The sequence below is a fragment of the Neoarius graeffei genome, chromosome 10 (genome assembly GCF_027579695.1).
Source record: "Neoarius graeffei isolate fNeoGra1 chromosome 10, fNeoGra1.pri, whole genome shotgun sequence".
NCBI classification, from domain to species: Eukaryota; Metazoa; Chordata; class Actinopteri; order Siluriformes; family Ariidae; genus Neoarius; species Neoarius graeffei.
Window position 1 is genome coordinate 85,617,623 of NC_083578.1, and position 16,674 is coordinate 85,634,296.

Below are 16,674 nucleotides of genomic sequence, written 5' to 3' on the forward strand. Positions count from 1 at the left end.
GGTTTCCCGAACGGAAAGGAAAAGCAAAAATGCCATACAGCTCTTTTTTAAAGGGATAGTTTGGGATTTTTGACATGAATCTGTATGGCATCCCCATCAATAGTGTCGTGCAAACACACTGACTTACCCCTGACAGCATCCTGTGAGTCCAGTTCTTGTCCAGTTTCGGTCCAGACGAAAGTAGTCCGGCAAGTTTGTTGGGGGTCACGAAAGTAAAACGTTTTTCGTCTCAAAACAGTATGTGTTCAAAAGAGTGATATATTTGCATCACAAAACCGTTGCCAAATAAAAAGTCAGACCTCGAAATCGCTTGGCACTATTTTCTCTCCCTTCTTATCACTGCACGCTGCCGCCAGGTGACAGCCACGGCTGTTTCATTCATTGTTTACTAGTGATGGGAATTTCGGCTCTTTTGGCTCTTCTTACTATAAGGAGCCGGCTCTTTCGGAAGATTTTTTATAATTATTTCTCATGACTTGTACATTCACATCGAGTACACATATCAATGCAAATTAACACGAAGGGATTTACTAGACCAATTTATATCTGGAACTGTTTTCAGCCACAGCACAGGCAAAGCACCGCTGCAGGCGCAAAGACACCGCGCAGCGCCTGAAAACGGGTGCCCAGGCGCTGCGCGGTGTCTTTGCGCCTTCCTTTTCCTACCTATTCCTTTAATTCAGTGGTTCTCAAACTTTTTCCACCAAGTACCACCTCAGAAAATACTTGGCTCTCCAAGTACCACCATAATGACCAACATTAAAATACAGTAGCGTAGTAGGTCTAAGTATTCATTAAAAACAAGGCGGAGGTTTTATTTAACAAGTATATTTAATATTGTTGGCCACTGTAACATTACACACAGTACTTTGAACAGTAACACTGTGTTTAAATATAGGAAAATAAAACACTGTACTTAAATAATGAATCAAATAAAATTAATTGCACATAAAAGTTTAACTCTCTGGCAGCTTTCTCTCCACACATGATACGTGTCATCTCTTTGGCTAATGGCAAACACAGCAGTTCCCCGATTGTGTGCGGCTTACCGGCTCTGGCGATCAGGAGGCTGGCATGATATGAAGCTTCCTGTGCTTTGGCTACGGGTGTACCATAGGACAGAATGGTGGACTTGGACTGCTTCAGTTCATCACGTTTTCATAAAAAAAATCCATTGGTTTGTCCTTTAGTGCTGTGTGTTTGGTTGTAAGATGCCGTTTGAGATGCGACGGTTTCATGGACTCATTGCTCAGAACGTCCCCGCACATACAACACACTGCGGCCTGGGCAGCTCCTCTGTCCCGCTCCAAATGAATCCCAGTTTTATGTATTTTTCGTCATACTTCCTCCTCACTGGTTTCTGCTGTTTGCTAGCAGTTCTGGGGCTGGTTTTGCCACTGTCGTTAGCATCCGCGCTCGGCTCACACACGTCCTCTTCAGTTCTCCCTCTCCCCTGATCCACGCTCCCATTCGCGGATTTAAGCCACGACAGTAATTTTGTCGTACTCGTCATAATTAGCAAAGCCATCTCCACCTTTTCCCATCACAGCCTAGTCTACCAATGGCGGATAACCGTCTGTCGGCGGAACCGGCGGGAATGCGTACGTACGCTACGTATGGCTACCCAGAAGCACTTGCAAACTTTTTTAAATTATTAACTTAATTTGTATTTCCTTTCATTTTCTTGTCATCGGTTGATAAGATATTTTCATCCATTCAGATATTATGGATAGTATTTCACTTATTTTTTTATTTATATTTAATTAAGTGATTCTTTGGCGTACCACTAGAATGGAGCCCGCATACCACAGTTTGAGAATCTCCACTTTAATTGCTGCAATTAACTAGTTAATTCTGATTCTATTTCTCCTCTCAGTTATAATCTGTCCTGCTTTTGAAAAGATCCTCTCTGGGGGGACAGATGCTGCCACTATACACATCCTCCGTGCCATCACGTGTGTAAGCCGTGGATAGAGTGCAGCCTTGGTCTCCCACCAGCTTAGTGGGTCTGCGTTTCGCTGTCACCTGGCGGCAGCGCGCAGTGATAAGAAGGGAGAGAAAATAGTGGCAAGCGATTTCGAGGTCTGACTTTTTATTTGGCAACGGTTTTGTGATGCAAATATATCACTCTTTTGAACACATACTGTTTTGAGACGAAAAACGTTTTACTTTCGTGACCCCCAACAAACTTGCCGGACTACTTTCGTCTGGACCAAAACTGGACAAGAACTGGACTCACAGGATGCTGTCAGGGGTAAGTCAGTGTGTTTGCACGACACTATTGATGGGGATGCCATACAGATTCATGTCAAAAATCCCGAACTATCCTTTTAAAATGAAATAATCGTACAAGCCTTTGATTGTCGGATCACACACTCGATGATCACGGCGAGTTTCTGTACGACCAGGCTATTAAACGGTCCGATATTTCTTATATATTGCGATCTTTCTTTCATTAATAACTAGTTTGCATCACTTACCGTACCACTGATAAAATGTTCACCGCAGACTCATGCGGTTTTTACTTTCTCATCACTTAGATCAGCCCGATTTTGTGTACATCCTCCAACATGGCCCAGTTTCAGTTGTATAATTAGTGATGACCTCACGTGCAAACAAAGAATTCCTTATGTTAAAGGTATACGCCAGAGATCCCCCCCACCAGACCTGTATGTTCAATTCCCATTGAGCAGGATGTTCTGAGGAGAATTTAGAAACATTTCTTTGTGCTGACAAAATATCATCCTGTTTATTCCAAACTCACTTACAGTAGAAGTCTAAGGGCAGTTGTTGAATTTCCTTTACCTGCCATTCTTAAGCTGCTTTTACACTTGCACTTGCACCAGAACACTTTGTTCCCGAAACAAGTTGCCCCGGCGCAACTGCCCGCCTAAACACGAGCTGTTCCGGGAAAAAATGCCCGTTTATATCTTCAAGATGCCACCAAACCTTACAAAAGCAACCGTATACCATGAAAACTTTTATTATGGAGCTGTTAGAGTTACAACAAGTGCTTTCACAACGTTGTTTTTTTTTTTTTTTTTTTGGTGTACATACCTTGCGAAGTCGCCATGTTGTTAGGCCGCGAAGATCCAAACGCCGTCGGCTGAAAGTCAGTGCCTTTGCGATAATTTTTTTTTTTTCTTGTAAAAGTTACATTTGATCTAAAGCCGAGGTCACAACCGGACGTACGATTTTTTGGCCGTGCGATTTTTGGCGTTTCCCAAATCGCTGCGGTTTTTTTTGTTCGTGGAGAAAGACGCACGTTGGTCGTAAGTTTGTCTTGCAACCTGAATAAAACATAAGCGCCCGTAGAGTTTTGGCCCTTTTCCACTACCCTTTTTCAGCTCACTTCAGCCCGACACGGCTCGCGTTTCGACTACCTCAGAGCAGCACGACTCAGCTCGCTTCAGCCTTACTCAGCACTCAAAACTCGCACGGTTTTGGAGTGGGGCTGAAGCGAGCCAAACCGAGCCGAGTGGGGCTGGGGGCGTGAGCAGACACTCCCCTGTGCACTGATTGGTGAGGAGGAGTGTCCTCACACGCCCACACACGCCCCGCGAGCACGCTGGGATCTGTAAACACCCGGAAGAAGAAGAATTACGAGAATTTCTGAAGCCTTATGCGCCTCGCCTCATCTATATGCTCTTGCCAGTATCTGTTGGCGTTGTCGGTGACAACAAGCCACAGCACCAAGACCAGCAACACTAACGACTCCATGTCCTCCATGTTTATTGTTTACTATCCGGGTTGTGAGACTACCGCTTAAAAGATCACTGATGTCACTGTTTACGCCGCCTAACGACATCACGTGACGTCCACCCACTTTCGCTAACTCCACCCAATGTGTCCACCCACTTCCAGCCAGCACAGTTCAGCGCGGTTGTAGTCGAAATGCAACTCCAACAGCCCCACTCAGCTCGACTCAGCCCAACTCAGCACGGCACGGCTCAGCCCAACTCAGCCGCGTTTGTAGTAGAAAAGCGGCATTTGTTTGACATGACAAAGAACCTCTGCGGCCGGTCTACGGCTCGAAAATCAGCACGTCACACGCGCGCCCTCCGTGCGTGTCTTGCGTTTTTTGCACGTAGACCGGCCGTAGGAGCACGTACGGCCGGTTGTGACCTAGGCTTAAATTAAACTTACAAAACTACTTTTGACAATTCTTCTAGAAAAGGAAAGAGATTAAGTGCTATAAACTGCTGAAACTTTTGTTCCTGACCTTGTCAAGGGTTTTGTTGACCTGAACGCTTGCTCTCCAGTATGGCGTTGCTATGCGGTATCCAAGCATGTGACCTCTAGATGTAAAGAGCCGATTCTTGACCCCGATTGATCAAAAGATGTAGGTTTTTATTTTTTTCACATTTTCTATAACGGGCGGCACGGTGGTGTAGTGGTTAGCGCTGTCGCCTCACAGCAAGAAGGTCCTGGGTTCGAGCCCCGTGGCCGGCAAGGGCCTTCCTGTGCGGAGTTTGCATGTTGTCCCCGTGTCCGCGTGGGTTTCCTCCGGGTGCTCCGGTTTCCCCCACAGTCCAAAGACATGCAGGTTAGGTTAACTGGTGACTCTAAATTGACCGTAGGTGTGAATGAGAGTGTGAATGGTTGTCTGTGTCTATGTGTCAGCCCTGTGATGACCTGGCGACTTGTCCAGGGTGTACCCCGCCTTTCGCCCGTAGTCAGCTGGGATAGGCTCCAGCTTGCCTGCGACCCTGTAGAACAGGATAAAGCGGCTACAGATAATGAGATGAGATGAGATTTTCTATAACAGCAGCTCTGACGGTTTATATGAATGCACTCATTCATATATGTTGTTTGTATCGTGACAACTTCACAATTTAACAAAGAAAACCATGTAATCATTGATGTGGCATGATTACATAAGCAATGTTTGTTTTTGTTTTATTAAAGCTAGACGGCCTTTCGGATTTTTCAAGCGTAGGTCATAAAAAGAATTTTCCCCGACACCTAATTATTTTTGTTTAGTGGACCGAAAGCTACTGAATTCGAATCACAGACTTCCAATTTTATTAGAGGTTTTTTTTAAATAGAACAATTTAGCACCACGTGTCCCGAAATTCTCCACTACTTTTTCCTGCTTCACCATGACTCAATACAAGATACTACGTCATGCATGACATCACGTGGTGGGCTTTCCCCGTTCGCGCAAGGCATTGTGGGATACAAATTTGAAACAGGAGAGAAAAATGGAGGACGTGAGTGTGCGAATGAAACGTGAAAGACCGACTACAGTAACGGAAAGTGAGAAGAAAAGACGTTTTGTTATATACGAAGGAAAGTGCTTTCCAATGAAGGTACCGCGCCTTTAATTTGATACCTGGTGGGTGTGTAAGTTCCAATAGAATAACTAGAACCAAACAAAGGGAACTCGCACACCTATATGCCGATATAATAATGCACTTTTATTGCATATTAAAACAAACAAAAAGTGCTACCCAAGTGAAAAGTGCAAACGTTTCAGTCACAATCAGACCATCCTCAGTGCAAACAATTAAAAATAAAGATACGCCCATATATAGACAAGGCCACGTACACGGAAAACAGGTAGTAGGTCTACAACCAAGCTTGAATACAGGTTAGGGTGCATGGATAAAGACATCCTATCATCAGTACCGTTCCTGTTATGATTTAACTAATGACATAATTCATAGTCATAATAAATGTCATAAGGAAAGAAAATAACAAAAAAAAACCATCAGGCAATAAACGTAAGACTAAGTGTACAAACTATTCATAGAAAACAAGTCAAATCAAAATCATCATTCAATCCATCCGTCGTAGTAGCTGTACTATGCCGCTTTTCCACTACCAACGCGGCTGAGTTGGGCTGAGCCGTGCCGTGCTGAGTCGAGCTGAGTGGGGCTGTTGGAGTTGCATTTCGACTACAACCGCGCAGTGTTGCCAGATTGGGCAGTTTCAAGTGCATTTTGGCAGGTTTTGAACATATTTTGGGCTGGAAAACGTCAGCAGTATCTGGCAACACTGCAACCGCGCTGAACCATGCTGGCTGGAAGTGGGTGGACACATTGGGTGGAGTTAGCGAAAGTGGGTGGACGTCACGTGATGTCGTTAGGCGGCGCAAACAGTGACATCAGTGATCTTTTAAGCGGGAGTCTCACGACCCGGATAGTAAACAATAAACATGGAGTCGTTAGTGTTGCTGGTCTTGGTGCTGTGGCTTGTTGTCACCGACAACGCCAACAGATACTGGCAAGAGCGTATAGATGAGGCGAGGCGCATAAGGCTTCAGAAATTCTTGTAATTCGTAATTCTTCTTCTTCCGGGTTTACGGTGTTTACAGATCCCAGCGTGCTCGCGGGGCGTGTGTGGGCGTGTGAGGACACTCCTCCTCACCAATCAGTGCACAGGGGAGTGTCTCCTCACGCCCCTAGCCCCACTCGGCTCGGTTTGGCTCGCTTCAGCCCCACTCCAAAACCGTGCGAGTTCTGGGTGCTGAGCAGGGCTGAAGCGAGCTGAGTCGTGCTGCTCTGAGGTAGTCGAAACGCGAGCCGTGTTGGGCTGAAGTGAGCCGAAAAAGGGTAGTGGAAAAGGACCACTAGTCAGTTTTTACTTAGATGTGAGGCCAGATGGATTTTTTATTTAAAAACATTGCAACCGAATGGATTGAATGATGATTTTGATTTGACTTGTTTTCTATGAATAGTTTGTACACTTAGTCTTACGTTTATTGCCTGATGGTTTTTTTTTTTTGTTATTTTCTTTCCTTATGACATTTATTATGACTATAAATTATGTCATTAGTTAAATCATAACAGGAACGGTACTGATGATAGGATGTCTTTATCCATGCACCCTAACCTGTATTCAAGCTTGGTTGCAGACCTACTACCTGTTTTCCGTGTACGTGGCCTTGTCTATATATGGGCGTATCTTTATTTTTAATTGTTTGCACTGAGGATGGTCTGATTGTGACCGAAACGTTTGCACTTTTCACTTGGGTAGCACTTTTTGTTTGTTTTAATATGCAATAAAAGTGCATTATTATATCGGCATATAGGTGTGCGAGTTCCCTTTGTTTGGTTCTAGATATACGAAGGAAAGGAAACGCAGGACCAAACTAATAAATATCAGCGCTCAGCGAGCACCTCGGTGTGATCAGTGTTCGTTTAGCGACAGAATGATGGAACTGTCAGTGCACGCTCAAAGGGAAACCTGCGCGGACTTCCTCTGTCTGCTTGACTGCGTGAAGCGAGCGATTTCATGCACATTATTTGCTTTAATCCCGTCAAATTAAATAATTTCCCAGCCACAGAACAGAACGGCCTGATTAAGAATGGCAAATGTCAAGGAACGGATAAAATATATGCTGAACAACTGAAATATTCGCAATCATCAGGTCTTCTTAACTTTATGGTACTACTCATCAGCTTGATTTGGTCTTGTGCTCAAGTTCCAGCAAAGTGGCTAACAGCTAGTATTACTTGCCTATACAAGAAGGGTTTAAGATCACTGGCAGAGAATTGCAGAGGGCTCAGTATAATAGCCACGATATCCAAAGTCCTGTCTGGAATAGTTGTTGAAAGAATAAGGGAAACCTATGATCAACAGATCAACATCCAGGTCCCTACCAAATCCACCATTAGCTTGATCAATTCTATAAAAGTCTATTTAAATTCTGAAAACTGTACAAATGTTGTTGTTTTCCACCAAAGAGGCGGGATTAGCCAACGCAGAATAGTGATGTTTGTCTCTTGTTGATGACGTGTAGGTCGCATGAATGCGACCTGTCCGGTCAGACTGCAGTCACATGTGAAAATATCGGATAAGCATCGGATTTAGGACCACATATCCAAGCGGCCTGGGTCGCATGTGAAAAAATTGGATCTGTGTCGTTCAGATTGTCAATAACAAATCGGATACGGGTCGCATATGGGCAAAAAAATCAGATATGGGTCGTTTCAGGGTGCAGTCTGAACGTAGTCTTAGTATCCATACTGCATGCACTGTACACCGGCACAAAAGCGTTTGTGAAAGGAAGTAAGCATCTCTTCGACACACTGGTAGGATGTCGCCAAGGCGCACTTGAGTCCCCTGTCCTATTTAATATCTATATGGACTTTGTAGTCAGGGTAGCACGAAATGAAGTACTAGGGGATTGCCCAGGAGCAGGTGTGAACGTTACATACTGCATTCCCAATGAAGTATCACCACGGGAATACCGCTCCGAGGCCCCAGCACGTGGAACTACCCAGATTACCGAATTGCTGTATGCTGCTGATGAGGTGATTTTTGCAAACTCAATAGATGAACTAAAGAACACCCTAGAGATTTACGATCGAACCTTTGCACGCTTCGGCTTGAAAATGTCTTATGTAAAAACAGAAACTATGGCCTTCAACGTAAATGAGGAAATAAAGAGCCAGGCACGTCTGCTCACCATCGATGGTAACAAAATTAAGAATGTAAGGGTTTTTAAATACCTCGGGTATACAGTTACCAACGATGAAGAAAAGACGTCTCGTTTCCTATTTGCAAGAATTGGAGCGGCCTACCAGAAATGGAATGAGTTAAAACATATCCTCACAGATAAGCGAGTCAGACTATCAACTCGAGTCAGATTCCTCACCACGTGCGTGCGATCTCGCCTTCTATATAGTATACAGGCATGTGCACTGACTGAAAAAGAGTTGGATACAGTGGAAGTGATCTGGAACGGATTTCTAATGGTGATGATACACGGGGCAACTTTTTGGGCAATGTTGCCGAGCAATGTTGCTGGGCAATTGCGTTTTGACTCTTTTCTATTGAGATTGGGCAACATTGCTTCTTTCTGAATGGTTTTGATAATCTCTGGCAACTTTTTGAGATAAGCCAATCAGAACGCGAGTATCGAGTCATGTGACCTCCGGTGAGGTTCGGATCAGAAATTTCAAACAAATATGGCGGCCGCTCAGTGGAGTGAAGAGACTCCTCATCTGTTTTTACGCCGGTAAGTTGTTATTTTAATATTCTATATGGAGGAATTTACCTCACCAAAGCTCTAAAAAACAACAGACAGCTTGATTAAATGGTCACAGCAAAAATTAAGACATCGATTTTTTTTTTAGCTAACTGTAAACTGCCGTTGCTAACTGTTGTTGCCCATTGTTAGTTGCCCTGAAAAGTTGCCCTGTGTCTCACCTAGTTGCCCGTTGCCAGCAACATTGCTCGGCAACATTGCCCAAAAAGTTGCCCCGTGTATCATCACCATAAGGAAAATGGTCAAGGGTGGGTTTCAACGCATCAGTGCTGCCACAAGAGAAAAGCAAGTGTCCGATGACAGTGAACTAGATTGGAGATACAAAATTTCCAATGAAAAACTGAGGAAACTTACAAACGCTCCTCCTATCCGCATCTTCTGTCAACGCCAGTATTTGAAATACCTAGGCCATGTTTGCAGGTTACAAAACTGGGCCATACAAAAGCAAGTTCTTTTTGATTGTAGAACACCGACCAAAGTCTGGACTAAGGTCGAAAAGTTGCTTGGGGTGGATAGGACACAGGCTAGGCGGTGTATGATGGACAAAACAAGGCTTATGCAACTGATGGATGTCATGGTGATGATACACGGGGCAACTTTTTGGGCAATGTTGCCGAGCAATGTTGCTGGGCAATTGCGTTTTGACTCTTTTCTATTGAGATTGGGCAACATTGTTTCTTTCTGAATGGTTTTGATAATCTCTGGCAACTTTTTGAGATAAGCCAATCAGAACGCGAGTATCGAGTCATGTGACCTCCGGTGAGGTTCGGATCAGAAATTTCAAACAAATATGGCGGCCGCTCAGTGTCAGTGGAGTGAAGAGATGGAGAGACTCCTCATCTGTTTTTACACCGGTAAGTTGTTATTTTAATATTCTATATGGAGGAATTTACCTCACCAAAGCTCTAAAAAACAAGACAGCTTGATTAAATGGTCACAGCAAAAATTAAGACATCGATTTTTTTTTTTTTTTTTTTTTTAGCTAACTGTAAACTGCCGTTGCTAACTGTTGTTGCCCATTGTTAGTTGCCCTGAAAAGTTGCCCTGTGTCTCACCTAGTTGCCCGTTGCCAGCAACATTTCTCGGCAACATTGCCCAAAAAGTTGCCCCGTGTATCATCACCATTAGACTACCCCCATCAGGAGCGCCCCAAGGCCAGTAATGTGCCAAGACGGAAATATGATGATGATGATGATGATGATGACTGATATTTTGTGAGATATTACAGAAATAAATATATATCACAATGACCACATTTCAGACAGAACTAAATTTCACCGAATTTATGAAATCGAAAGGACGTCTCGCTTTAACAGTGAAAGCGAGGCTGGTAAAAAGTGGCTTTATAGCTGCTGAGTACAGGAACTAACTAACTTCACACACAAACAATGCAGCTCTAAATGGATAAAACATTTGATGTGGCATTTTTTGAATACATTTTAAAAAATGTCATACTTGGCAAATAAGAGGAATAAAAACATTTCGGGACACGGTGCTATTGGAAAATAATCCACTTCGCTTCATCACACTGCCACCACGTTGTTGATTGTTTTCCTGTAACAGCACATCTCGAATTATTGCACTTTCCAATTCTGAAAAGTCAGAAATCAAATATTCTTTGTTGTTTTTGCTCTAATTTTAAAGAGCTGTAATAAACTCCTTCCTCATTCTGTCTAGCCATAACAGCTTTATTTCAATTTGCACTATACGTCCATCTGTTTTCCAGTGTTTGTTTGTTTATTTAACTTCGACACCTGCCCTTAGACGTCTGTTACATGTGAGTAGACCTGGATCAAGTTGAAAAATGTTCCTGAATCAGAACACGAACGCGGTCATTTATTTATTTCTTGCTTGCCGGTTTAACGCTGATCAGACGGAGACGTCGCTGAACGTCTTGCCCAAGCCTCAGCGCAGACTGACGGCTCAGGAGATGTGTTATCAGCGCATGCAGATCGCTCAGCAGCAGGCGGCACAGCTCGCCGCATCCGCCGCCAGCAACCCAGCCCCTTCATCACGTCCTCCGTCCAGCACTGCAGTGTCGGGGGAGAAACGCAGGGTGATGCACCGCCCGAACCCTGCCCTCGTCTCGGCAAAAAAGCCTGGTACAGAAGAAATCTTCTGAAAATGCAATTAAATAGCATTGACTTCACTTTTAATCGAAAAAGATGAGTTAGATATCATAGAATGTGTTGTAAGTGATATAATGAATGACTCACTGTTTTATTTATTTTGTGTGTGTTGTGTAGTTTTGTCAGAGTCGCAGCAGGCTAGCCGTGGGGTTTTATCACCCAGCAGAGGCGTACCAGATCAACCGACGGCCAAAGCACACACCTCAGCTGGCATGTTGTCCAAAACCGTGTCCGCTATGGCGCAAAAGAGAGTGGCACACACTCCTACACTCAAGGTGTGTCAATCACACAACACTGTCACTAAAATATATATACATTTTTTTTTTTTCTTTCTCCCACAGTCCAAATCCTGCGCTCTGATTGGCTGGCGAGCGGGTCCGTATCCTACGGTACGGACCCCAGTTACAGACCCCGGTTACGGACCTCTGGCGACTCGCTCGTTCACAACAACAACAAACATAGTAGCATTTTTTGTCAACATTTATCTTTTTTTATAAGATTTATTTATAAGATTATCAAAAATCTTATAAATTTTTGCCAGCATTTCTCAGGAGAATAGCATTAATTTTACAGCATGGATAGCGATAACGACAGTGTTCACAGCGAAAGCGAGTTTTACTACCCTGAGGAAGAAGAAATAAAAGAAAACATTTCAGGAGAAAGCTAAAAACCTCTAACTTGCTAACGCCGAGCAAAAACATGGCTGAATCCTGAATGACTCAATTTTGTATAAATAGGGGACTACATAGGCGGCAAAATGTAGTGTTTTTCCTGCCATGGAAGTGCACTTGTATACCGAGGAGGAAGCCATTTGCATTACAGCCGTGAATGAGGATTCAAAATGGCGGCTCGGCTCGGTTTTCCCTTTCGGGCGCTCTTGTTTTCTGTTAGAATTTGGTAAAGAACAAAATGAATATATTATTTACCAGCTTAAGGTCAGTCCGTATGGTGAAATACCGTGACCTCGGCCCAGAGGGCCTCGCTCAGTACTTTCAAGACCTCGGTCACGGGATTTCACGATACGGACCTCCCAGCTGATATATAGCTGGTGGTCGACCAAAGCTCAGTTGACAAAGCGTTTGTACGGAGAAGGTGCATTGCTCGCATCAAAAATACCTTACGCTTGCGTTGTTTTAGGTTGTTTGAATCAATCAAACCGTAAAACTGATAAGTTTCTTCAGCGTTCCACGTAAACTAATAAAGGGTGAACGAACACAGGATTTCACAAAAAGACATGGAGAAAGGTGGCTTTCGAACCTCTCACTGAAATCGAAGGGAGCCGAGTCGAAGCATGCTCGAGTTTGCAGTGATCACTTGGTGAAAGGTTTGTATTTCCCTCTCAGCTACGTCCTTACTGTTCTCCAAGTACTTTTCTTGCTATGTGTCGTTATTTTACGCTACTTTTTTTAAAGTCACGAAGCGCTAAAGTCCCCAGCTGTTTCTTTGTTCACTCCTCACAAAGTCCGTTTGCATGAAGGAAGGTCGCGACAAAATTCTTCCATCAAGCCAACTGTTCTTTGTTGACTCTTCAACTTGCAGCACTTCGTTGTAAAGACGTGAACAAAAAGCTTAAAAAAAACTAGATAGAACTCGATGCCAATGGCGTCGATGGGGATGCCTCCGCCCGGTAGACTACACACCTTATTAAGTTGTGATTTGGGGATGGACATTTGACCTCACAGTAATCTTGACCTGGTGAAATTTTTCGGACTATAAGTTGCACTTTTTTTCATGGTTCGGCTGGCCATGCGACTTAAGGGGTGTTCACACGGCAACTTTTACTCCGGTGTAGCACCGGGGCTGCCCCGGTAGAGCGTTCACACGGTACAAAGTTATACCGGTGTCGCCCCTGAAAGCTGCTTAAACCGGTGCAAATCTAACCCTGCTCGGGAGGTGGTTTAAGAAATTTACTCCGGAGTAAATGCTAGTTTGCGGGGCAGCACCGATATAAAATGGGACGTCTGAACGCTACAGGGGTAGACTCGCTACGCGTGAGGAGAGTTGATTACATACGGGCATTGCATAATTTGCATCCTGGTATTTTGCGCTTCCAAAATGGCGAATATCAACAACAACAGAACTGCGTGTCTTCCAGTGTTGCCAGATTGGGCGGTTTTAAGTGCATTTTGGTGGATTTGAACATATTTTGGGCTGGAAAACGTCAGCGGTATCTGGCAACACTCGTGTCTTCATCCACGTTGTTTTCCCGGCGCTTGGTGATGCCATGACAACCGGGAAAAGGAAGTACATTTTCACGCATGCGCATATTTCATTTCCGCATTATTACTATCGGAAATTATAGTAATAAAAGGAAATATCAAAACTTTATTACTATCATTTCCTTTGATAGTAATAAAGTTTTTGCGACTATAGCACGGTCGCAAAAACTGCCATGTGACAGCAAGTGGGGCTGCACCGGTGCTAACACGCTTCTCTCTAGTAAGCAGGGTTGTGACGTGTGAACGCTCCACAAAATTTACACCGGTGTAAGATATATCGCAACAAAATACATCGGTGCAGCATCGATGCAAATATGTGCTGTGTGAACACCCCTTTATACTCCGGTGCGACGTATATATATATATATATATATATATATATATATATATATATATATATATATATGGGGGTTTTTTTCACCGCGAGAGGGCGCTATGTAGCTTTGCATGCAAGTATGTGCCGTGCACTCTATTAATACCACTGAAAGAAAAAAAATACCGTTACAACTGACAACAACAAAACAAATTAGCATTACAACAACAACGACTGAACAGAAATATGCCGTCAAAAAGAAAATGGAGGATGAGGAATTAAACGGATTTGCTGATTTGGAGTGAAATCGTCAGCTTGATAAACTTGATTGACCTGTGTTTTATTATTAATGATAGGCCTATAGTTATTTAAATAAGTTATGTAATGATTTTCGGCCTATAGGCTGTTGAATAACTTGATGTTACGGTACATATTCAGCCAGTTTTTCTCTGGGCTATTATAAATGATTTTGTTTTGCATTTTTAAAAATAACTCTCCGTTATCACTGCTCAGCTGTTCGTTTATTAAATAAACAATGCAGTTGTGCAGTAACCGCGCGCCGCTTATAGATAGAATCACAGATTCTATGGATAGAATAACCCTTCAAAAAAGTGTGACTTGTAGTCCGGTGCGATGTATATGTTTTTTTTTCGTCTTCATAATGCATTTTTTGGCTGATGCGACTTAAACTCCGGAGCGACGTATAGTCCGGAAAATACGGTACTTGTATTAGCCTTGGAGATATTGTGTTCCCAAGGTTTTTGGACAGACATTTGACCTCACAGTGACCTTGACCTTAGACCTTTTGATCTCAAAATCTAATCAGTTTATCTTTGTCCCCAAATGCACAAATGGTGAAAGTTTGGTGAAATTACTTTCATCAGCCTTTGAGATATCGTGTTTACAAGGTTTCAGGACGCACGGACAGACGAACAACCCGAAATCATAATGCCTCCTGCACCTTAAAGTGCCATTCCACCATTGGATGTATTCTTTGGCATAAAATACAATATATTTTGACAACATATATAAATGGTATCACTAGATAGAGAAATCTTTTAGCTTCAAAATGATATATCAAACATAATTTTTTGACAATGACAAGTATATTAATTTTGCGACCAAAGTCACCTACCCTTTTAATTTCCGCGCGTGATGTCATCGGCAGGTTCCCCTTCTTGTGTACCGTGTGACGTGGCACATATTATCACCAATGGCGGATAAAACGCGATAAAAATAATACCAATAAATCTAGCTAATACCAATAAATCTAGCTAACTGAAAGATTAACTCCAAATTTTTCGCAATTTTTTTGGCCCCCATATACGAGGAGAAATGACTCTCTCACTTTGGGGGTTTCCTGGTCTAAAAATAGACCGACACGTGGTACACAAGAAGGGGAACCTGCCGATGACATCACGTTTCACTACCGCGCGGAAATTAAAAGGGTAGGTGACTTTGGTCGCAAAATTAATATACTTGTCGTTGTCAAAAAATTATGTTTGATATATCATTTTGAAGCTAAAAGATTTCTCTGTCTAGTCATGTTGTCATAAAATATATTGTATTTTATGCCAAAGAATACATCCAATGGTGGAATGGCACTTTAAGGTGGCGGAGGCATAAAAATACTTACACGGGCAAAAACAATCCAGGATTCAGTCGGCAGCGACTTGAACGTCTTCATTTGACTGTAGTGTATTTGTGAATGAAAAATCTATTTGTACAGCTGAACAAAATGTTGTCTTTTGTAACGCATTATCTCCGTCTGCTTTTCTGTTCTGTCTTGATTTAGAGCTCTTCTATGAAGCGGCCAGTCATTCCTACGGAGTTTGGAGCGAAAGTGCCCACTAACGTACGCCAGCGCTACCTCACCGTCTTCATCGACGAATGTCTGAAGTTCTGCCCTTCAGAGGAAACCGCTTTCCAGATGGTGAGTTTTATTACTTGTAACCTAGACCCATACAGAGATGTCCACAAGCGCCGGTAACCAGCGGTCTTCTCCGCCTACACAGAGGGTCTGCGCCGGCAACTCGATCCCGGGGGGGGGGGAACTTTGCCTTTCAATATTCAAGCGATTTATATCGTCTTTGCTGCAAATCCAATTATTTCACCACGAAATTGTCTTCAATTTGGGTCTAACATGACTGGAAGCGACGCCATTTTTGTTAATTTGATTTCTTGCGCTCTGATTGGCTGAGCCAGACCATGTGACCACGCTGTAGCAGACGACGGTAAAGACACAGTTGGTGGTCGTTGCAGACGATTTCACTCAGTTTTCACAAAATGCTACTGAAGAAGAAAATAAAACCTTCCGTGGGCCAAATAAATATAAAGTCTATGTTTTCTGCAGGTTTGTACAGTGGTGCTTGAAAGTTTGTGAACCCTTTAGAATTTTCTATATTTCTGCATAAATATGACCGAAAACATCATCAGATTTTCACACAAGTCCTAAAAGTAGATAAAGAGAACCCAGTTAAACAAATGAGACAAAAATATATTCTCTGTCATTTATTTATTGAGGAAAATGATCCAATATTACATATCTGTGAGTGGCAAAAGTATGTGAACCTCTAGGATTAGCAGTTAATTTGAAGGTGAAATTAGAGTCAGGTGTTTTCAATCAATGGGATGACAATCAGGTGTGAGTGGGCACCCTGTTTTATTTAAAGAACAGGGATCTATCAAAGTCTGATCTTTACAACACATGTTTGTGGAAGTGTATCATGGCACGAACAAAGGAGATTTCTGAGGACCTCAGAAAAAGCATTGTTGATGCTAATCAGGCTGGAAAAGGTTACAAAACCATCTGTAAAGAGTTTGGACTCCACCAATCCACAGTCAGATAGATTGTGTACAAATGGAGGAAATTCAAGACCATTGTTACCCTCCCCAGGAGTGGTCGACCGACAAAGATCACTCCAAGAGCAAGGCGTGTAATAGTCGGCGAGGTCACAAAGGACCCCAGGGTAACTTCTAAGCAACTGAAGGCCTCTCTCACATTGGAATAATGTT

The 16,674-nt window shown here is 43.1% G+C and overlaps 1 protein-coding gene across 1 annotated transcript in view; it reads left to right on the forward strand.

Moving 5' to 3' along the window:
- rexo1 (REX1, RNA exonuclease 1 homolog) overlaps window positions 1–16,674 on the forward strand; it is a 47,629-nt gene that overhangs the window by 13,238 nt on the left and 17,717 nt on the right. The window contains exons 4-6 of the mRNA XM_060932482.1: window positions 10,872–11,100; window positions 11,245–11,402; window positions 15,455–15,592. Coding sequence (XP_060788465.1) covers window positions 10,872–11,100; window positions 11,245–11,402; window positions 15,455–15,592 — 525 coding nt within the window. The remainder of the gene's footprint in view (window positions 1–10,871; window positions 11,101–11,244; window positions 11,403–15,454; window positions 15,593–16,674) is intronic.